The sequence below is a fragment of the Erythrolamprus reginae genome, chromosome Z, assembly GCF_031021105.1.
Source record: "Erythrolamprus reginae isolate rEryReg1 chromosome Z, rEryReg1.hap1, whole genome shotgun sequence".
Classification (NCBI taxonomy): domain Eukaryota; kingdom Metazoa; phylum Chordata; class Lepidosauria; order Squamata; family Dipsadidae; genus Erythrolamprus; species Erythrolamprus reginae.
This window is the reverse complement of record NC_091963.1, coordinates 105137860-105161423: the sequence shown is the minus strand read 5'-3', so window position 1 is coordinate 105161423 and position 23564 is coordinate 105137860. Positions and strand designations below refer to the sequence as shown.

Genomic DNA, 23564 nt, shown 5'->3' with positions numbered 1-23564 from the left:
CTCTCTTGCTTTCTTCCTATCTCACTCTCTCTCTTCCTTCCTCTCTCCTTTCTCTTTCTTTCTTGCTCTCTCTCTTCCTTCCTATCTTCTCTCTCTCTCTCTCTCTCTCCCTTCCTTTCTTTCCTTCTCTCTTCCTTCCACTTTTTTCTTTGTCTCTCTCTTTTCCTTCCTTCCCCTCGTCCCCTCCCTCTCCCTCTTTCTCCCTTTATATTTATCTCTTCCTTCCTTCCTCTCTTCCCCCCTTTCTCTCACCCTCTCGTTCACTTTTCTCTCCCCTCCCTCCCTACTTCTTTCCTCTCCTCTTTCCCTCCCTCTTTTTCCCTTCTTTCTCTCCACATCTCCGGTGGGCAGCTGTCTTTCCTGACCGGCACAAGGCTCAAGCCAGCTGCTCGGGAAAGCCAGGAAGGTCCTCCTGCCCCCCCCAGCTGAAAAGACAATGAAGGTCTGCTGCCACCAGCTTGAGCCTCCCGTTGTTCCACCCCGCTTTGCCTGTCATCCTGGACCTCCGTTGTGTGTTTTTTTTTGGGGGGGGGGAGCGGCAGGAAAGCCCTGTGCCGGCCAAGAAAGCTGACTTTCTGAGAAAGCAGTGCGATTTTCAAATGCGCTGCTTTCTTGCAACTCTTTCCTGGGCAGGGGGGAGGGAGGAGGCCACCCCCCCCCAGGAAAGAGGTGCAGGAAAGCAGCGTGTTTAAAAGGCGCGCTGCTTTCCCGGAAAGCCAGCTTTCCTAGCCGGCACAGGGCTTTCCCGCCGCTCCCCCCCAAAAACACAATGGAGGATGACAGGCAGGGCGAAGCAGGGTGGAGCTATGGGAGGCTCAAGCAGGCAGCCTCTGCGCTTTTCTTTCAGCGGAAGAGGAGGAGAGGAGGCGGATCGGGCGAGCGGGGGGCAGCGCCTTCTACAGCAGGCGCCTCCCCGCCCCCCGCGGGCTGGTCGGGGGATGGGGAGTGCACGCCCATGGAAAAGGGTGCGCGGGGGTATATTGGGGTGCGCGCATGCTCACACGTGCAGCTTACGGGAAACGGTGGATGGTATGGTCCTTCAGGGGCAGAACCCACAGCTACTCAGTCTTGTCGGGGTGAAGTTTGAGCCTGCTAACTCCCATCCAAATGATTTAGAGCTTTGTGTGAATGCAGTTAGGGAAAATTGAATGTAAATAAATACCTAATATAAATATTATCTGTAGAAATGGAGAAGTGTTCAAAGATAAGCAGAGACCATTGTACAAGAGGAAGAAGCCAACTTTATTCCAAGAGTGAATATAGTCCTCCAAGTAATCCTTCTATTCTTCTTCCCAGTCAGTTTTCTTATAGGAACGTTATCTCTATGCAACCTTTGCTATGTACATGCACAGCTTACATGATGTGGTCATTCATACACACAGAACAATAAGCATTCATGATGTTACAAAATGTTACTGCAAATCTAGGGAAGTTTTAGCAGTAACCTTTGACGTGTCAACAAATACATTCCCAAGCCTTCAGGCCTAACTAGAACTCCATGTTTGAAAAGGCTACAGTTCAAAACTAATGCTAACTTATGCTAACAGCATAATGTGAACAAAGCATCCATATGTGGTTAGGAACACATCTTGGCTTGCCCAGCAATGCGACCTTAGACCTACACAAGGAATATTACAATTCTCAGGCAAGCTTCCTTTCAAATAAGGCTGTCAGATTACAACTTTTATTTTGAGTATACAGTATTAGATTTCTGCATTTGTGCATGATTCTTTTCTATCTGCAAACATGTTCTGGTTTACAAGAATGGCTTAAAAACTTTCCTTAGAGAGAAGAGCAAGTGCAAATAGAGCCACATATAGTGCAGGGAGGGTTGAAGAAACATCAGGGGGTACAGATACAATAACAGTGCATCCACTTCGTTGTATAGATATTCCACTTATTTCTTCAATTAATGTTCCAGTTATATCCTATTCCTCTTCAGGTAACTGCTGGTCTGCTACAGTAAAATTCTGTTTTTCATAGCAGAAATATTCGCCTATGATTCCTTCAACCTTTGGAAACAAGAAACAAATAAAATAGAGTTGATTACTTGATCAGTAATATACACATGTAGAAAATCAATCGAGGCCAATAGAAAATGCAGTGTGCATATGGCATTATATTAGTGGTAAAGTTGCAATGCTATAATCTTGTAATTGCACTGGTCTTATTGGAAGTGATGCAATTTTGCTTTGAGGGTCCTGAAAATATTCTAAGCATGAAACAACAGTAAGATGATCTATTTAATCTCAATATTTGAGATTAAATATTTGAAACAATTTGCCTATACACTGATACAATGTATACTTAGTATCAGTTGCAGCCAAAGTATATACAGCTAGTCCATTTACAGCCCTTGGTTTAGCAATCCCTTAAGGTAAACAACAGCACTGGAGAAAAACGATTGACTTGTACTTTTCAACATTGCAACATTGCCATAATAATATGATCATAGATCATGTACTTGGCACCTGGCATGCATTTAACATGTTTGCAGTACATGTGATAATCATTTGTCATTTTCCCTGCTTGCCTCCATGAAGCTAAGTCTATGGAGGAAGCTGGAGCTGTGAGTTCCGCCACCTGTTTACTGGATCCGTGTCCCTCTTGGCTGGTTTACTGGATCCGTGTCCCTCTTGGCTGGTTTCGGCCAGTCGGGAGGTGACACGGAGCTGGGTCCAGGAGATTGTCAACGCCTCCTTGGGGAGGGGGTCCTTTCCGGCCCTTTATAAGGAGGCACTTGTACGCCCTCTCCTCAAGAAGCCTTCCTTGGACCCAGCCGTGCTTAATAACTACCGTCCAGTCTCCAACCTTCCCTTTATGGGGAAGGTTGTTGAGAAGGTGGTGGCTCTTCAACTCCAGCGGTCCTTGGAAGAAGCCGATTATCTAGGTCCTCAACAGTCTGGATTCAGGCCCGGCTACAGCACGGAAATTGCTTTGGTCGCGTTGATGGATGATCTCTGGCGGGCCCGGGACAGGGGCTTATCCTCTGTCCTGGTGCTCCTTGACCTCTCAGCGGCTTTCGATACCATCGACCATGGTATCCTTATGCACTGGCTGGAGGGGTTGGGAGTGGGAGGCACTGTTCTCCAGTGGTTCTCCTCCTACCTCTCCGGTCGGTTGCAGTCGGTGTTAGTGGGGGGTCAGAGGTCGACCTCGAGGTCTCTCCCTTGTGGTGTGCCTCAGGGGTCGGTCCTCTACCCCCTGCTATTTAATATCTACATGAAACCGCTAGGCAAGATCATCCAAGGACATAGGGTGAGGTATCATCATTACGCCGATGATACCCAGTTATACATCTCCACCCCATGTCCAGTCAACGAAGCAGTGGAAGTGATGTGCCAGTGCCTGGAGGCTGTTGGGGCCTGGATGGGTGTCAACAAACTCAAACTCAATCCAAACAAGACGGAGTGGCTGTGGGTCTTGCCTCCCAAGGACAATTCTATCTGTCCATCCATTACCCTGGGGGGGATTATTGACCCCCTCAGAGAGGGTCCGCAACTTGGGTATCCTCCTCGACCCACAGCTCACATTAGAGAAACATCTTTCAGCTGTGGCGAGGGGGGCGTTTGCCCAGGTTTGCCTGGTGCACCAGTTGCGGCCCTATTTGGACCGGGAGTCATTGCTCACAGTCACTCATGCCCTCATCACCTCGAGGCTCGACTACTGTAACGCTCTCTACATGGGGCTACCTTTGAAAAGTGTTCGGAAACTTCAGATCGTGCAGAATGCAGCTGCGAGAGCAATTATGGGCTTCTCTAAATATGCCCATATCACTCCAACACTCCGCAGTCTGCATTGGTTGCCGATCAGTTTCCGGTCACAATTCAAAGTGTTGGTTATGACCAGAATATCTCCGGGACCACCTTCTGCCGCACGAATCCCAGGGACCGGTTCGGTCCCACAGAGTTGGCCTTCTCCGGGTCCCGTCGACTAAACAATGCCATCTGGCGGGACCCAGGGGAAGAGCCTTCTCTGTGGCGGCTCCGACCCTCTGGAACCAGCTCCCCCCTGAGATTAGGATTGCCCCCACCCTCCATGCCTTTCGCAAACTTCTTAAAACTCACCTCTGCCGTCAGGCATGGGGGAACTGAAAGATCTCCCCCTTACCCATGTTGTTTTGGTGTTAGATTGATTGTGTGCTTGTTTTTTTTTTTTAATATTCTGGGGTTGTTTTTTTATGAATTTTTTAGCTTAAATTGTAATTGGATTGGTGGGTACAGTATTGGATTTGTTATTATGTATTGTTTTTACCTTGTTGTGAGCCACCCCGAGTTTGCGGAGAGGGGCGGCATATAAATCCAATAAATCTAATCTAATCTAATCTAACGACTGCAGTGATTTACCCTAACATTCATGGCAAAAGTGATGATAAAATTGGTCATAAAACTGAGTCACAAAATTGATAATATTGAGTGTGATTCACTTGATAACTACGTTACATAATAAAGGAAACTCTGGTACCAATTGCCATCACAAGTTGACGACTACCTGGACTATATGCTTCAATGTTTTATTAGCATAGAAATACAACAGAAACCCAAAGTACGCTTAGCATTGCTGTTGTTCTACAATAAACAAGCAGAAGATATAGCCTTGTACATATAGCCTCTTAATTCAGCTAGAGCCAGGTGGTTGAACTGGTGGCCTGTGGACTGGATACATCACGCAAAGGCCACACCCACCCTGGCTCCGCAAAGACAAAAAACATTGTGATATGTCATGTGATGTCGCATGACACGGTTGAGTTTCACACCCATGAGCTAGAGAAAACTCACATATAATACTTTAGTGCCTTAGAAAAAAATGAATGTTAACTAAAACAAATTATTTTTGCTTCAGAAGTTCTCTTACCAGATTCAGTTGCTGGGATATAATCTTTTTTTCCTTAGATTTTACCAGTAGCATTATCTGGACCTCTGTCAGCTCTGGGTTTTATAGAAAACAAATTGAGAACATAGTTTGTTCTAGAAAATGTTACATCAAAAATAACTGCCCAAAATTTCTCTAGTAATAATTGTTTATTCTCAATTGGAAGAAATGGTTTAGATTAATTTGAAATTAATAACCCGTACATTATCTATAGCAGATTCTAAACTGGAATGCATAACCAGTATAAATAAATGAAACAGGATTAACCATACTAAATCACAGATCAGTTCTGATTCCTTGCAATTTACCTTTCAGTGGTCAGTGACATCAGTATCATATTAAGTTAGGATCCTATGGTATGTTTCTACCTTACTATTGTGTGTGAATTCAGCCATTGTGAATTCACAAAGTGAAAAATCATTTAATAAATTTTGATCAAGTTATCAATGAAGTTTATTGGCCTTAACCATGGTTTATTTTAATCATGGCCTATTGTATAAGCCATAGCTGTGTTCCTATAGTATGTAAAGCCATTATGAATGGGTGGATTCCAATGAGTGGATTCCAACCATGTCTAAAGTTGCAATCCCTGATATTCTCTGAATATTTTTTTGTTGTTCAATTTAATCCTAAATGCAGCTAACATTTATTTATAATAAAGATTACCCATTAAGAAACCTTTTGCGACAAGTCTTCATATTTCTTTAGGCTATGTATGAAGAGTGTCTGCCCATCCTATGATGGGTCTATGTATACTCTTCGTTTAGCACCTGCCTCTCTTAGCAAGTGCTAAACCTCTTGCTAAAAGTGGTTCACAATTACAATGGTGATAAAAAATAACTTTTTGATTAATCCTCACATTTACAATATTTGCAGGTCTACAAAGCAAAGGAAAGCTGAAGTGAGATTGTGAGCATAGTAGAGGTTTCACTGGCAAACAGCTTCACTTAATTAGTGAACTGAAATCTAGGTGTGTCTTATACATACCTAAGTATGCCTCTACTTAAGAACTTTTCTAGATAAGAACTTGGTGTTCAAGATTTTTTTGCCTCTTCTTAAGAACCATTTTCTACTTAAGAACCTGAGCCTGGAAAAATTTCCCAGGAAATTTGAGAGCGCCACAAAGGCTCGGCCAGTTTCCTGCCATCCCCCCTTTTATCCTGGCAATTTTGGGCTTTTCTGGGCTGCCAGAGGAGCCTTTCAGTGGTGCTTAAGGAGGCTTTGGCAGTCCAGAGAGAATGAAGCATTTTCCTTTCTCTGGGCACTTAAGTAGAGCTATCACTGTACTGGTTAAGGAAGTGATAGCCAAATAAGTCTTCCTCAGAGAGGAATTTTGTAAAGATGTGTTTGTCTTCCAATTTTACTTGTTCTTAAGTGATTTATTAATGACCATTGTAATTTGAGAGACTATTTTTACCATCAAGAACCTGAAGAAAATAAAGGGTAGCCTCAGCAAGTTCAGTGACAATTGCTCCTTTGCCATCGTGCAAGTTGTCCATCAGATCCATAAACTCTGGTTCGTCCATATTTAGTTTGACTTGTTCAGGGTCCTCAAGAACCTGTTCCAGCTAGAGGTTTGAGTTGGAGGAATAGGCAGGAAAATAATATATTACAGATGGATTTGGTAGTACACATGCATATGATGGGTTACTGTAATGTGAGAATTGAATCTGAATACTGCTGTCCACTGGGAATTTAAATGCATTTTTAAAATATAAAGTAAAGCTTAAGAACCATAGAGGAAAATGCTTTTTAACATTTGTGGCAGGAAACTTAAGTCGTTCTTTTCAAAATCTTTTCTAGTGTTAGACGAAAAGGATATTGTGACTTTTGGTTATTGACAGATTGGCAGCCCCTCAATGTAACTTCCCCCTTTCTGCCTCCCAGATCCTCTTGAGCTTCCCCCAAATTTTGAGAGAAACAATAATGTATGTAGTTGATACCTGAGAGCTGGTAGTTGTTTAGGTCTCAGAACCTACAGTAAATACCGGTAATCCAAAAAATTAAGAAAAATCATATTACAAGGATAAATGACAGCCCTTCAAGATAACCAGATTAGGAAAGTCATGCATACTAATATTACTTATTATAAAGTCATAGTAACAGAAAAATGGGGCTGCTTTTTTTTTGCAAAAATGTGGTGAACAAAGGGTCTGGGAAGCCTGCAGGAAGCTCCTGGGTGCTGGGAGATGGGAAAATGTCCCATTTTTGTGACAAAAGGGCAAAAAATGGCCCATTTTTCACAAAAGGGAGCATTTTTGGCATTCCCCAGCATCCAGGAGCTCCATGCAGGCTCCCCAGACCCTTTGCCCACCCCATTTTTGCAAAACAAATGGCCTGTTTTTCACAAAAACAGAAGTACTTTTGCCTTCCAATTACCCCATCTAGCATGACTGGAGGAGGAATTCTGGGAGTTGAAGTCCATTACTCTTAAAGCTGTCAAAATGGAGTGGCCAGAGGGTCTGGGAAGCCTGCAGAGAACTCCTGGGTGCTGGAGCATTTTTGCCATTCCCGAGCACCCAGGAGCTCCCTGCAAGCTTCACAAACTCTTTGCCCACCTATTTTTGTGAAAAAACGGGCAAAAAAACGGGCTTTTTTGGCTTCTAATTACCTTATCTAACATGACTGGAGGAGGAAGTCTGGGAGTTGAAGTCCACTATTTATTTATCTATTTTTTTATTTATTCATTTGATTTGTATGCCGTCTCTCTCCACAGACTCGGGGCGGCTCATAATACGAATAATGTATCACAAATCTAATATTAAAAAGTCTCTAAAAGCAGACATACATACAAACATACCATGCATAAATTATATAGGCCAGGGGGAGATATCTCAATGCCTGATGACAGAGGAGGGTCTTAAGAAGTTTACGAAGGGCAAGGAGGATGGGGGCAATCCTAATCTCTGGGGAGAGTTGGTTCCAGAGGGTCGGGGCTGCCGCAGAGAAGGCTCTTCCCCTGGGCCCCGCCAGACGACATTGTTTAGTCGATGGGACCCGGAGAAGGCCAACTAGTCTTAAACCTGTCACATTCTGAAGACCCCTGGGTTAGGGGTTGGGGTACATTCAAACTTGGCAAGTTTAAGACTTGTGGACCTCAACTCCCATTCCTGAACTAGCATGACTGGAGGAGGAATTCTGGGACTTAAAGTCCACAAGTCCTAAAACTGTCAAGTCTGAAGTTTGTAAAAAGTGTACATGGTTGCAAAAAGTATATATGTTTATAAAATGTATTCTGATATTTTATTAAATAATACATTACTAAAGCATTTGATTCAGAATACTTTTTTCCTTTTTTCCCACCTTTAAAATCTGGGTGCATCTTATACTCAAATACATTTTATACTCCGAAAAATATGGTATATAACGATATACTCTTCTATAGACCATATACAGCTGCCACAGTTACATAGACATTGTGTGTATGTGTGCTTTAATACCAGGTTTTTTAAAGTGTTTTTAAATTATCAGATTTTCTTGAATTGTTTTATTGTTGTTGTGAACCGCCCCGAGTCTACGGAGAGAGGCGGCATACAAATCTAATAAATAAATAGATAGATAGATGATAGATAGATAAATAAAAACTATAAGAAAAAAAATGAATCACAGTATTAATAACAGAAACTTATTTACCTGGAGCTCCAGTTCTCTCAAAAGGTGACTTTTCTTCATTAGAGCCACCAAACTAGTTAGAAATTTGCCACGCAGTTTTGAAGTCATTCTAGAAAATGGTGCATATTCTTTCTCAACTTCCTTTTTAAGCCTGTTGTCTTTCCAAACAGAAACAAAAGTGCTAAAAATCAGGGTGTGCTGTTCTTATACTGGCCCACAGCCAGAAGGAAAAAATATAGGTAAAATAGGAGGGAAATATTGGTGTATTCATATAGTATATTCATTGGCTTAAGTTGTAAATATAAAAAGGCAGGATAAAAAACACTACCCCCTAAAAATTTGGATATTATTTTAAATAAGCATGGTAATAAATATTGCCAGCATATAGTATTGCAGAGCCTTTTAAGTTCTATATTTTTTTTACAATGTGGTCTCTGAATGAATCGTGGTTGTTGTTGTTGCTGCTGCTCTTATTATTATTGTTGTTGTTGTTGTTGTTGTTATTATTATTATTATTATTATTATTATTATGTCAATACAACACAGAAAACAATTCTGGATTTCGTATTTCATCACCAGTCGGGCGCTTCCCAAGCACCTAGGACTGCATGATGTAGCGGTGAATTATGTTTGCGGATCCCAGTAAAGTGGCCTTTTGCAATTGACAGATGGAGATTTTGTCAATTCCGATGGTTTTCAAATGTCCGCTGAGATCCTTTGACACTGCGCCCAGCATGCCAAGTACCACTGGGACCACTTTCACTGGCTTATGCCAGAGTCATTGCAGCTCGATTTTTAGATCTTCATATTTCACTAATTTCTCTAGCTGCTTCTCCTCAATTCTGCTGTCTCCTGGGATTGCGATGTCGATGATCCATGCTTTCTTTTTCTCCACAATCAGGGTGTCTGGTGTTTTATGCTTCAGAATTTGGTCAGTCTGAAGTCGGAAGTCCCACAGTAGTTTTGCTTGCTCATTTTCGACCACTTTTTCGGGCTTATGATCCCACCAGTTCTTTGTCACTGGTAGATGGTAGTTCTGGCACAAGTTCTAGTGGATCATCTGTACCACAGTATTGTGTCTATGCTTGTAGTCAGTCTGTGCGATTTTTTTGCAGCAGCTGAGTATGTGATCAATTGTTTCATCTGTTTCTTCACAGAGTCTGCACTTTGGATCGTCTGTTGATTTTTCAATTCTGGCTTTGACAGCATTTGCTCTAATAGCCTATTCTTGTGCTGCCAATATTAGTCCTTCTGTCTCCTTTTTGAGTGTTCCACTTGTAAGCCATGACCAGGTCTTTTCTTTATTCACTTTGCCTTCAATCTTCTCCAAGAACTGGCCATGTTCTGCCAACTGTTCATACGACATTGAGTTACAGTTTTTCTGTACTGGTCCTTAGTTTGCTTCACCTTGAGCAGTTTCCTATTGTTGACCTCCATCAATGCTGACTCTTTGCTCTCCTTTACATAGTCAGCTAATGCATGCTTCTCTTCTTCCACTGTCTGCTTCACTTGAAAAAATCTTCTGCCACCTATTTTCCTTGGTAAATACAGCCTATCAATGTCACTGTAGTGCATGATGGATCGTCATTAATTTTCTGGTTTTCCTGTCCAACTTGTCGAGCTCTGCTTGAGTCCAGTTCACTATGCCAGCTGTGTATCCAATGACAGGTATGGGCCACGTATTTATAGTCTTGATAGTGTTGCCACCATTCAGTTTGTTCTTCAAAATTTTTCTGGTCCTCTGGATGTACTCTTTGCTGATCAGAGTTTTCACATGACCGTGCTTGATATTATCCAATTGCAAGATGCCCAAGTATCTGTAGGCTTCTGGCTGATGGCATTTGATGGTTTGACCATTTGGCATTTCAATGCCCTCACTTTCAGTGATTTCCCCCTTTTTCAGTGCCACTGTGGCACATTTATCCAGGCCAAACTCCATGCTGATGTCATTGCTAAAGATTCGCACAGTGTTGCTTAGTGACTGTATCTCAGTTTCTGATTTTGTACATAAGAGAGAGAAGTGAAAAAGAGAGAACAAAAACATTTTACCTGCACTTTGTTTTCCAAATAATAAATCTGAAATATAAAAGAATAATATCAATAGGATGAATAAACAGAATGAGATGATAACAACATCAATCACAGTTTAGCTGACCTTCCCCTCCAGTACAATAAAAATTTGAAAAAAATCTATGCTTTCTTTCTTCTGCATGTAAAGAACTGTTGTCATCCTATATTTTAGATTTAGATGTGCCAACCACAGCTTTTGAAAAAGTTCATATACTATCTTACAAATTTACAATGTTTCACTAACTTGTCCTAAAGCTAGGGACCTGGAACATGCCTTTCCCAAATTAAGGCAAATATAGGTGTCCCAGGATAATGTTGCAGGATCCAATCTGAGTCGGTCACTGGGACCAGAGAGCCCATCCTCAGGGACTTCTATGCCTGTTTTGGGCTGTTGGGTGTGTGGTATTTATATGTTGTCTGTGGTGTGTAGCTTTTTAGATGTACATTGGGGAATTGATAGTTTGTTTTAAGTTGTTGGTTGTTGTTTCCTTGTAATACCAAGCCCCCGCAACCAAGCCCCCACATTGATAAGCTGGAGGTAAATCAGTACTGTTGATTTGCGATGGCCCATTTTCTAGGCTCTAATCATTTCCCTAGTTGTTTTTGTGATTAATTGCTGAAAAGCTGAAAAATTGAATGTAGGTCCTTGATTATTGTACTCAAAGATATTATTGATTATTGAGGTGACAATGAGTTCCCCAGGGAAGCGTACTAGGTCCTACTCTCTTCATTCTCTACATCAATGACCTCTGTGACCATATCGAAAGCAACTGTGTTCTTTTTTGCCGACGATGTGAAACTTTTCAACACCACTGGCAACACACTCACTCTCCAAAAAGACCTGGACTTTGTCTCAGACTGGTCTAACACCTGGCAACTTCAAATATCAACCAACAAATGCTCTACCCTCCACATCGGCAAAAAGAATCCAAACCGCACATACAAACTGAATAAACAATCTCTCACTGCCAACCCACACTCAGTAAAAGATCTTGGAATACTAATATCGAATGACCTAAGTGCTAAAGCCCACTGCAACAATAACGCCAAAAAAGCTTCTAGAGTTGTTAACCTGATCCTACGCAGCTTCTGCTCAGGCAATCTCACACTACTCACAAGAGCCTACAAAACTTTTGCCAGACCCATCCTGGACTACTGCTCATCTGTCTGGAACCCATGCCACATCTCAGACATCAACACCCTTGAAAATATCCAAAGATATTTCCACAGAAGAGCCCTTCACTCCACTCGAAACATAATATCCTACAAAAATAGACTAACAATCCTGGGCCTAGAAAGCCTAGAACTACGGTGCCTAAAACATGATTTGAGTATTGCCCACAAGATCATATGCTGCAACGTCCTACTAGTCAATGACTACTTCAGCTTCAACCGCAACAACACAAGAGCACGCAACAGATTCAAACTTAATACGAACCGCTCCAAACATGACTGTAAAAAATATGATTTCCACAATCGAGTTATCGAAGCGTGGAACTCATTACCGGACTCAATTGTGTCAACCCCTAACCCCCAACATTTCTCCCTTAGACTCTCCACGATTGACCTCTCCAGGTTCCTAAGAGGCCAGTATGGGGCGTACATAAGTGCACTGGTGTGCCTTTCGTCCCCTGTCCAATTGTCTTTCCTTTATCTCCTTTATCATATATATTTTCTTTCTTTCATATATTCCCTCCTCTAAGTTCACTTTACCTTTATATATATTACTACATGTCTATTTTTCTTCCTATGTATTTGTGTATTGGACAAATGAACAAATTTAAAAAAATAATAAAATAAATAAAATCTGCCCACTTCCTTGTGATCTTGCAGTTTGGTAATTGGCTTTCTCCTTATTTGTCCCACACTGACACAGGCATTCCATGCAGGGGATCCAGTAGATTATGTTGGAAGTATCACCCACTTGCAAGCGATCTTTATAGTGTATAATTTGTCCACATAAACTTCTCCACATATTTCTTAGAGGTCAATGCCTTAGTAAAGACAGGATTAGACTTATTTAAATGGTTTAAATCAGGGGTCTCCAACCGCCGGTCCGCGGACCGGGACCGGGCCGTTGGGGGTTTTCAGCCGGTCCGCGGCGCCAGGGCCCCCTCGGCCTTTCCGCGCTGCCCACCGCCCGCCCGATTTGCCCCCTCTGCTCCTCTGCCACCTCCTGCCTTTCACCGCAGCTCCTCCCGCACCCGGAACGCACGCCCTGCCCGCCTCACATTTGCCGAGAGGACTTTCGCCCCGGGCTCTCAGCAAGGGGGCTGCATGAGAGGCGGGGCCGGCGGAAGGTGATATTCAATGTCGGGGGCGCACGGGCGGTTTTGCGCGTGCTCCCTATCTCCCTGCTAGCCCACTCGGAATACTGTATTCAAAATAAGAAAAGCCTTCGCCGGCAAAACTGGTCTAGCTGAAAGCCGGTCCCTGGTGCAAAAAAGGTTGGGGACCTCTGGTTTAAATTATATAATATAATGGCTAATTTAAGTTTAATACATTAAGTTTCCTTTTCTCTCCCAATGAGAATTTGTACTGTAGTTTCGCAGCTGGGCCTGACTTTATAACGGCCTACTTTTTTCTTGTAAAAATAAATAAATAGTATCCTATTAAACCCTGACTTCCTATTGAAAGCAGAACCTAAAAGAGTTTACATTTTGTTTCTGCAAGATAATTGGGATGGAATTCAATCCAATAAGAATTGCTGAGGTTTTGTTTTTCTTAGAAGGTGAGAACCTATTGCAACTTTGAGAAGCTAATCAACTGTTACAACTGGAAATGTAGCTGAAAAAATGTTTGAACTTTCTCTTTTGAAGATAACTCTTGTTTCTTTAAACTTAGCGAAATTCATAGCATTAGATAAAAAAGTAACACCATAGAATAGGAATGTTTTTGTAGTTTGTAACCCACCTCATCAGGAGAGCTGATGAAGGAATGGGAGGGTATTTTGTAGTTAGGTATATTAACAGGCATTTTGCTTCTGTAGGGTGTCTACCCTTGCGGGGTCACCATGCTTGGCCAATCATTTATTTGAATACACAAAGTGAATAAAACTTTTCTGTTCTCTTTTTCTGAACATCTTGTCTGAATTATTTTGTCAAAATTCAGCACATAGCTGGTGCATTGGCTGGGAAACCATCCTGTCTGCCCTCTGGGAAAGAGTGTCCTCAGTGAACTCAGTTGTAAGGAGAATAAAGTTTCTGTGTAGTTTTCTTTATGTATGTATGTATGTATGTATGTATGTATGTATGTATGTATGTATGTGCGTACGTACGTACAGTAGTACCTCTACCTAAGAACGCCTGTACTTAAGAGATTTTCTAGATAAGAACCAAGTGTTCAAGATTTTTTTGCCTCTTCTTAAGAACCATTTTCTCCTTAAGAATCCAAGCCTGGAAAAATTTCTCAGGAAATTTGAGAGCGGCACAAAGGCCCGGCCAGTTTCCTGCCATTCCCCCTGGGTTTCTCTCTCTGGCACAGTGTATGGGAAGCAACCTCGCACCAAGTGTATAGGAGGCGCGTGCTCCTCCTCGCCGCCTCAGAGTCCCTCTTTTTTTTTTTTAAGCCTTAAAGTTTTGGATTTTTTTTATTCCCCTCACTTCACCTTCTTCCTTTGGCAGCGAGTGTCCTCCTCCTCTTCTTTCTCCTCCTCCTCCCACCCAAATTCCGAACTTTTATTTCTTTCCTAATGGAAATAAATTATTTGCTTTTACATTGATTCCTATGGGAAAAATTGCTTCTACTTACAAATCTTTCTACTTAAGAACCTGGTCACAGAACGAATTGAATTCTTAAGTAGAGATACCACTGTATGTATGTATGTATGTATGTATCTATCTATCTATCTATCTATCTATCTATCTATCTATCTATCTATCTATCTATCTATCTATCTATCTAGTTAGTTTAGTTTAGTTTATTTAGATTTGTATGCCGCCCCTCTCCGCAGACTCGGGGCGACTCACAACAAAGTGCAAAAAGACAATTTATAACAAATCTAAATTTCTACTAAAAACATTTAAAAACCCCATTTCTAAATACACATACATACACACATACCATTCATAAATTGTATATGCCCGGGGGAGATGTCTCAGTTCCCCCCTGCCTGGCGACACAGGTGGGTCTTAAGGAGCTTGCGAAAGGCAAGGAGAGTAGGGGCAGTTCTAATCTCCGGGGGGAGTTGGTTCCAGAGGGTCGGGGTCGCCACAGATAAGGCTCTTCCCCTGGGGCCCGCCAACCGACATTGTTTAGTTGATGGGACCCAGAGAAGGCGCACTCTGTGGGACCTAATTGGTCGCTGGGATTCGTGCGGCAGCAGGCGGTCTCGGAGATATTCTGGTCCAGTGCCATGAAGGGCTTTAAAGGTCATAACCAACACTTTGAATTGTGACCGGAAGTTGATCGGCAGCCAATGCAGACTGCGGAGTGTTGGTAAAACATGGGCATACCTAGGTAGGCCCATGACTGCTCTCGCAGCTGCATTCTGCACGATCTGAAGTTTCCGAACACTTTTCAAAGGTAGCCCCATGTATAGAGCATTACAGTAGTCGAACCTCGAGGTGATGAGGGCATGAGTGACTGTGAGTAGCGAGTCCCGATCCAGATAGGGCCGCAACTGGTGTATCAGGCGAACCTGGGCAAACTGCTTCATTGACTGGACATGGGGTGGAGATGTAAAGCTGGGTATCATCAGCGTACTGATGATACCTCACCCCATGCCCTTGGATGATCTCACCCAGCGGTTTCATGTAGATATTAAATAGCAGGGGGGAGAGGACCGACCCCTGAGGCACCCCACAAGGGAGAGACCTTGGAGTCGACCTCTGACCCCCCACTAACACCGACTGCGACGAACCGGAGAGGTAGGAGGAGAACCACTGAAGAACAGTGCCCCCCACCCCCAACCCCTCCAGCCGGTGCAGAAGGATACCATGGTCGATGGTATCGAAAGCCGCTGAGAGGTCAAGAAGCACCAGGACAGAGGATAAACCCCTGTCCCGGGCCCGCCAGAGATCATCCATCAACGCGACCAAAGCAGTTTCCGTGCTGTAACCGGGCCTGAATCCCGACTGCTGGGGACCTAGATAATCGGCTTCTTCCAAGGACCATTGGAGCTGGAGTGCCACCACCTTCTCAACAACCTTCCCCATAAAGGGAAAGTTGGAGACTGGACGATAGTTATTAAGTACGGCTGGGTCCAGGGAAGGCTTCTTGAGGAGGGGGCGCACGAGCGCTTCTTTATAGAGTGTTGGAAAAACTCCCCTCCCCAAGGAAGCATTGGTAATCTCCTGGACCCAGCTCCGTGTCACCTCCCTGCTGGCCGAGACCAACCAAGAGGGACACGGATCCAGTAAACAGGTGGCGGAACTCACAGCTCCAATGGCCTTGTCCACTTCATCTGGTGTCACCAGATCAAACTCTTCCCAGACAGGTGGACAAGTACGTGCCCCAGTCACCTCGACTGACTCGTTGTCAGTCGACTCTGTTTTCCAATTGGAGTCGAGATCAGCCCGGATCTGAGCGACTTTACCAGCGAAAAACGTGTTAAAATCCTCAGCACTGCTCTGTAAGGGCTCCCCAACTCCCCCCTGGTTAAGAAGGGAGCGGGTCACCCTAAACAGAGCAACCGGGCGGGATTCCACTGATGCAATCAAGGCGGCATGGTACGCACATCTTGCCGCCTTGAGCACCACTTTGTAAGTCTTAATAAAAGCTCTTACAAGTGTTCGATCAGATTCAGAGCTACTCTTCCTCCATCGTTTCTCTAGACGTCTCTTTTGACGTTTCAACTCCCAGAGCTCCTCGTTGAACCATGGAGCTCTACGGGGTCTAGCGCCACGGAGAGGTCGCAAAGGCGCAATTTATTTATTTATTTATTATTTATTTATTTAGATTTGTATGCCGCCCCTCTCCGCAGACTCGGGGCGGCTCACAACAAGTGAAAAAACAATTTGCGACAAATCTAAATTCCTACTAAAAAACATTTTAAAAACCCCATTTTCTAACACACATACATACACACATACCATTTATAAATTGTACGCTGAGAGAAGAATCTATAGGATCTAGGCGTCTAAGGCCTAGATGGACACAAAACACTCTTATTAGAGTACTAAACTTCTGACCTTTTGGACAGTAGTCCTTGCCAGAAAAACAAACAGTACAATAACATGTTTACATCCTGTATCAAGATGAAGAAATCCTATTGTTTATGCCAAGAAACATTCATAAACAGGATAAAGTCTTGATGGATTAATCTAGAGAGTTCCAAGGAACTATGATGAAATTGGATGCAAGACAACCCCATATATGGACAGGAGGAAGGGGGTGTAAATTAGACATGAAATTACTATAAAAGATGGTTCTTGAAGTTAGGTACTTTACCTTTTTGAGTACACCTTTTGAGTGTCTCCAATTGGTCCTGATATGATACAGTGTTATCATATTGGTGTCTTTATGTTATGTTTGATATATGTTATGTGTTGATATATGTTTTGTTTAATAAATGTTTCTATGATATATATATCATGTGGTCTTTTAGCTTTTATTCTCATGGTCTGGGGAATTTTTTTAACAAATGCCAGGGGAAATGCCTCAGTTCCCCCATGCCTGATGACACAGGTGGGTTTTAAGGAGCTTACGAAAGGCAAGGAGAGTAGGGGCAGTTCTAATCTCCGGGGGGAGTTGATTCCAGAGGGCCGGGGCCGCCACAGAGAAGGCTCTTCCCCTGGGGCCCGCCAACCGACATTGTTTAGTTGACGGGACCCGGAGAATGCCCACTCTGTGGGACCTAATTGGTCGCTGGGATTCGTGCGGCAGAAGGCGGTCTCGGAGATATTCTGCTCCGATGCCATGAAGGGCTTTAAAGGTCATAACCAACACTTTGAATTGTGACCGGCAACCAATGCAGACTGCGGAGTGTTGGTGAAACATGGGCATACCTAGGTAGGCCCATGACTGCTCTCACAGCTGCATTCTGCACGATCTGAAGTTTCCGAACACTTTTCAAAGGTAGCCTCATGTAGAGAGCATTACAGTAGTTGAACCTCGAGGTGATGAGGGCATGAGTGATTGTGAGCAGTGAGTCCCGGTCCAGATAGGGCCGCAACTGGTGCACCAGGCGGACCTGGGCAAACGCCCCCCTCGCCACAACTGAAAGGTGGTTCTCTAATGTGAGCTGTGGATTGAGGAGGACGCCCAAGTTGCGGACCCTCTCCAAGGGGGTCAATAATTCCCTCCCCAGGGTAATGGAAGGACAGATGGAATTGTCCTTGGGAGGCAAAACCCACAGCCACTCCGTCTTATCCGGGTTGAGTTTGAGTCTGTTGACACCCATCCAGGCCCCAATAGCCTCCAGGCACCGGCACATCACTTCCACCGCTTCATTTACTGGGCATGGGGTGGAGATGTAAAGCTGGGTATCATCAGCGTACTGATGATACCTCACCCCGTGCCCTTGGATGATCTCACCCAGCGGTTTCATGTAGATATTAAATAGTAGGGGGGAGAGGACCGACCCCTGAGGCACCCCACAAGGGAGAGACCTCGGAGTCGACCTCTGATCCCCCACTAACACCGACTGCGACCGACCGGAGAGGTAGGAAGAGAACCACTGAAGAACAGTGCCTCCCACCCCCAACCCCTCCAGCCGGTGCAGAAGGATACCATAGTCGATGGTATCGAAAGCCGCTGAGAGGTCAAGAAGCACCAGGACAGAGGATAAACCCCTGTCCCGGGCCCGCCAGAGATCATCCATCAATGCGACCAAAGCAGTTTCCGTGCTGTAACCAGGCCTGAAACCCGACTGCTGGGGACCTAGATAATCGGCTTCTTCCAAGGATCGCTGGAGCTGGAGTGCCACCACCTTCTCGACAACCTTCCCCATAAAGGGAAGGTTGGAGACTGGCCGGTAGTTGTTAAGTACGGCTGGGTCCAGGGAAGGCTTCTTGAGGACGGGGCGCACGAGCGCCTCTTTATAGGATGATGGGAAAGATCCCCTCCCCAAGGAAGCGTTGATAATCTCCTGGACCCAGCTCCGTGTCACCTCCCTGCTGGTAGAGACAGGTGGCAGAACTCACAGCTCCAATGGCCTTGTCCACTTCATCAGGTGTCACCAGATCAAACTCTTCCCAGACAGGTGGACAAGTACGGGCCCCAGTCACCTCAACTGACTCATTGTCAGCCGACTCTGTTTTCCAATTGGAGTCGAGGTCCGCCCGAATCTGAGCGATTTTATCAGCGAAAAACGTGTTAAAGTCCTCGGCACTACTCTGTAAGGGCTCCCCAACTCCCCCTTGGTTAAGAAGGGAGCGGGTCACCCTAAACAGAGCGGCCGGGCGGGATTCCGCTGATGCAATCAAGCCAGCATGATACGCGCATCTTGCCGCCTTGAGCGCCACTTTGTAAGTCTTAATAAAAGCTCTTACAAGTGTTCGATCAGATTCAGACTTACTCTTCCTCCATCGCTTCTCTAGACGTCTCTTCTGGCGTTTCAACTCCCGGAGCTCCTCGTTGAACCATGGAGCTCTACGGGATCTAGCGCCGCGGAGAGGTCACAAAGGCGCAATCCGATCAAGAGCCTCCGCTGCAGCCTTGTTCCAGGCTTCCGCAAGAGACTCCGCCGAACTGTGGACGAGTGCATCTGGAATAACCCCAAGCGCCGTCTGAAAGCCCTCTGGGTCCATCAGGCGTCTGGGGCAGAACATCTTAATTGGTTCCGCCTCCCTGCGGGGAAGGATTGGAGCCAGGAAGTCAAGCCGTAGTAGAAAATGGTCTGACCATGACAAAGGCAATGCTTCTAAGCCCCTTAGTCTCAGACCATTACTCAGTTGCTCAGAGAGGAATACCATGTCAGGTGCATGTCCTCCTTCATGAGTCGGACCCTGAACTACTTGAGTCAGGTCCATGGCTGTCATGGTGGCCATGAACTCCTGTGCCAACCCAGAGGTTTCGCCGAGTGACGGCAGGTTGAAGTCCCCCAAGACAATAAGTCTGGGGAACTCCACCGCCAACCCAGCTACCTCCTCGAGTAGCACAGGCAGGGCTTTTGACACGCAGCTGGGAGGCAGGTACGTGAGAAATAAGCCCACCTGAACCCCTAAGTCCAACTTCATCAGGAGAGACTCGCAACCCGCAATCTCTGGAGCAATGAGTCCACGTAGGCAAAGGCTCTCCCTGGCTATAATAGCCACTCCTCCCCCCCTTCCCTGGGGTCGAGGTTGATGCCATATCTGAAACCCGGCTGGGCAGATTTCAGAGAGAGGAACTCCTCCCTCCGGGCCCAGCCAGGTTTCAGTAATACATGCCAGGTCGGCCTCCTCATCCAGGATCAAATCCGGTCAAGAGCCTCCGCTGCAGCCTTGTTCCAGGCCTCCGCAAGAGACTCTGCCGACTCGCAACCCGCAATTTCCGGAGCAATGAGTCTACGTAGGCAAAGGCTCTCCCTGGCTATAATAGCCACTCCTCCCCCCCTTCCCTGGGGTCGAGGTTGATGCCATATCTGAAACCCAGCTGGGCAGATTTCAGAGAGAGGAACACCTCCCTCTGGGCCCAGCCAGGTTTCAGTAATACATGCCAGGTCGGCCTCCTCATCCAGGATCAAATCCTGGATGAGGAGAGCTTTATTTACCACTGACCTGGCATTAAGCAGTAGCAACCTGAGTCCAGGGCCAGAGTTACACTCATCACCAGTACCCAAGATTGGGCTCACAGAGCCAGAACAAGGGATCGTTATTAAGCAACGATCCCTCGTTCCCTTGGAACGGCTAACTCTGTGGCCCCCGCCATATCTGCCTCTCCCCAGCAACACTGGAATATTCCGACCCTCTGCCACCCCAGAGAGTGGTGCCCCTTCCTCTCCTGCCTCCTGAGCATCAGGAGGGCCAGATCTGTCATTCATGCTATTTTCATTCATCTCATGCATACCATAACCCCACCCACTCCAACCATCACACTCACACCAATCATTCATCCTATGCACAATATCACATACACCCCAGTCATCCATTCATTAAGAAACCCCCCAATAATATTAAGATTAAATTAGTAATAATTAAAATAGATTAACTTGATTATTAAAATACAATAAGAAAAAATATCTAAATTTATCAAAATTTAAAAACCTATAAATATTATATATATATATATATATATATATATATATATATATATATATAAAATATAAAAAATATCGGAAATTAGTCAGCAATAAGATAGTGTTAAGTTCTTAATTAGTTCTTAATTGGAAGTTCTGGATTGTAACAATGTTCAGGGTCCCAGGAGAACATCTCAACCTGGTTAAAAGGAAGGATCACTTCTTGATATTAGTCACCCCTTTCTGGAGCTATGATGTCTCCCAAGTCTCTTCTCAGTCCCTCAGTTCCATCACCAATCTCTTGGCTCTCATAGGACCCTCGCTGGTCACTCCTCGGTGGCCTCCGATGACGTCGCTGATTTCCGAGCGACATTTCCAGTTCTCTGTCTGCCAGACCCCACAGCATGGCCTTCAAGAACTCTCTTTTCCACCTCGATATCGCTTCGACATCTCCCTCAGTCTCCACGCTCCTCTCACGGACCACCACCTCCTCCTCCTCGACAGCAATATCCAGTCTAATCTTTCCATGCAGGTCTTTTCACCTTGTAGAGCCTCCGACGCTTGGGCGCTCCCACCAAGCAGCTCACAAGCGTCCTTAGTTCATGGGGGGGGGGGAGTCGTTTCCAGCAGCAGCACCTCCAACCAGCGTCACCTTCGCCTCTCGGTCCCGTCTCTCCTCGTTCTCTCCTCCCTTCAAAGCTCCGCTCTTTTCAGTATCAATCTCTCCCCCCAGTCTCAGCTACAGCCTCCCGTTGTAATCAAGGGGAGCCGCCATTCCCCCGCAGCCCAGCTGCTTCCTCCACAAAATCTCCATGGCTGAGATAGATTGAAACAAACGCCACGAAGCAGGGTGCAGCAAGATCTTCCCACGCTGAATAAAAACAATCTCTGCTGAACTCAGACAGCAGGCAGCATGCTGCGGGGCTGTGAACAACAAGCGGCTCGGCCAAATCCCGCGGTCGTCGTTTCCGGAGCCCAGCTGACCGAGCCATAAATTATGGACAAACGAGTTGGGAATTTCCCCAAGCTGCCTCTGAAACCCATCTGGGTCCTGGGGTATGAAATCCATTATGTGCCTGGGGCAGAACCTCCTAATTGGTTCTGCCTCCCTGCGGTGGTAGTCACTGTACAGCTTGCATTGCCCAGAACATTAGGGAAAATCCACCCAATGTTCCATTGCAACTTACTATAACTGGTGACATATCTGAATTAAGGCCACAAACCCTACCACCATCTCTCCCCCTTGTAATAGAAACATAGAAACATAGAAGTCTGACGGCAGAAAAAGACCTCATGGTCCATCTAGTCTGCCCTTATACTATTTTCTGTATTTTATCTTAGGATGGATATATGTTTATCCCAGGCATGTTTAAATTCAGTTACTGTGGATTTATCAACCACGTCTGCTGGAAGTTTGTTCCAAGGATCTACTACTCTTTCAGTAAAATAATATTTTCTCATGTTGCTTTTGATCTTTCCCCCAACTAACTTCAGATTGTGTCCCCTTGTTCTTGTGTTCACTTTCTTATTAAAAACACTTCCCTCCTGGACCTTATTTAACCTTTTAACATATTTAAATGTTTCGATCATGTCCCCCCTTTTCCTTCTGTCCTCCAGACTATACAGATTGAGTTCATTAAGTCTTTCCTGATACATTTTATGCTTAAGATCTTCCACAATTCTTGTAGCCCATCTTTGGACCCCTTCAATTTTGTCAATATCTTTTTGTAGGTGAGGTCTCCAGAACTGAACACAGTATTCCAAATGTGGTCTCACCAGCACTCTTTATAGTGGGATCATAATCTCCCTCTTCCTGCTTGTTATACCTCTAGCTATGCAGCCAAGCATCCTACTTGCTTTCCCTACCGCCTGACTGCACTGTTCACCCATTTTGAGACTGTCAGAAATCACTATCCCTAAATCCTTTTTTTCTGAAGTACAGTGATCCCCCGCTCGTTGCGAGGGTTCCGTTCCAGGACCCCCCGCAACGAGTGGGTTTTCGCAAAGTAGTGCTGCGGAAGTAAAAACACCATCTGCGCATGTGCAGATGGTGTTTTTAACTTCCGCAGCGCTAGCGAGGAGCCGAAGATTGGGGGCGGCACGGCTGTTTTAAAACGTCGCCGCCGGCATGGGGGGCTTCCTAGCAGCCCCCCAAACCCGGGTTGGGGGTCCGGGGGGTGCTGGCAAGCCCCCCATGCTGGCGGCGACGTTTTAAAACAGCCGCGCCGCCCCCAATCTTCGGCTCCTCGCTAGCGGGCTTTCGAGATGAGTCCTGAAGCGAATTCGCTTCAGGACTCAGCTCGAAAGCGGCGAGAGCTAGCGCCCAGCCCCGTGACATTCGCTTTCCTGCCGCCCGCAGCCGAGTGATCCTGGGCTCCTTCGCAACCTTGGAGAGCTTCCGGGGCATGAAAGCTCACGAAAACCAGGAAGCTCTCTGAGGTTGCGAAGGAGCCCAGGATCACTCGGCTGCGGGTGGCAGGAAAGCGAATGTCACGGGGCTGGGCTCGGCTCCCCCCCTTAGCAGCCCCGCCGCGGAACGCTCCATTCTGTTCCCTGAATGGAGACCGCCGGCCGCTCAATCGGGCCGGCAGGGAACAGAATGGAGCGTTCCGCGGCGGGGCTGCTAAGGGGGGGGAGCCGAGCCCAGCCCCGTGACATTCGCTTTCCTGCCACCCGCAGCCGAGTGATCCTGGGCTCCTTCGCAACCTCGGAGAGCTTCCTGGGCATGAAAGCTCACGAAAACCAGGAAGCTCGCTGAGGTTGCGAAGGAGCCCACGATCACTCGGCTGCAGGCGGGAGGAAGGCGAATGCCACGGGGCTGGGTTCGGTTCCGTCCTCGGCTCCCCTCCTACCAGCCCCGCCGCGGAAGGCTCCATTCTGTTCCCTGAATGGAGACCGCCGGCCGCTCAAT

General features: G+C 45.6%; 1 protein-coding gene across 1 annotated transcript in view; it reads right to left on the bottom strand.

Moving 5' to 3' along the window:
• Nucleotides 1-1221: 1221 nt before the first annotated feature.
• Nucleotides 1222-23564, bottom strand: part of LOC139154773 (gasdermin-A2-like) — a 60125-nt gene continuing 37782 nt past the window's right edge. The window contains exons 8-12 of the mRNA XM_070729745.1: nucleotides 10534-10560; nucleotides 8506-8642; nucleotides 6290-6440; nucleotides 4855-4928; nucleotides 1222-2012 (exon numbers count right to left, since the gene is read on the bottom strand). Coding sequence (XP_070585846.1) covers nucleotides 1929-2012; nucleotides 4855-4928; nucleotides 6290-6440; nucleotides 8506-8642; nucleotides 10534-10560 — 473 coding nt within the window. The 3' untranslated portion in view covers nucleotides 1222-1928. The remainder of the gene's footprint in view (nucleotides 2013-4854; nucleotides 4929-6289; nucleotides 6441-8505; nucleotides 8643-10533; nucleotides 10561-23564) is intronic.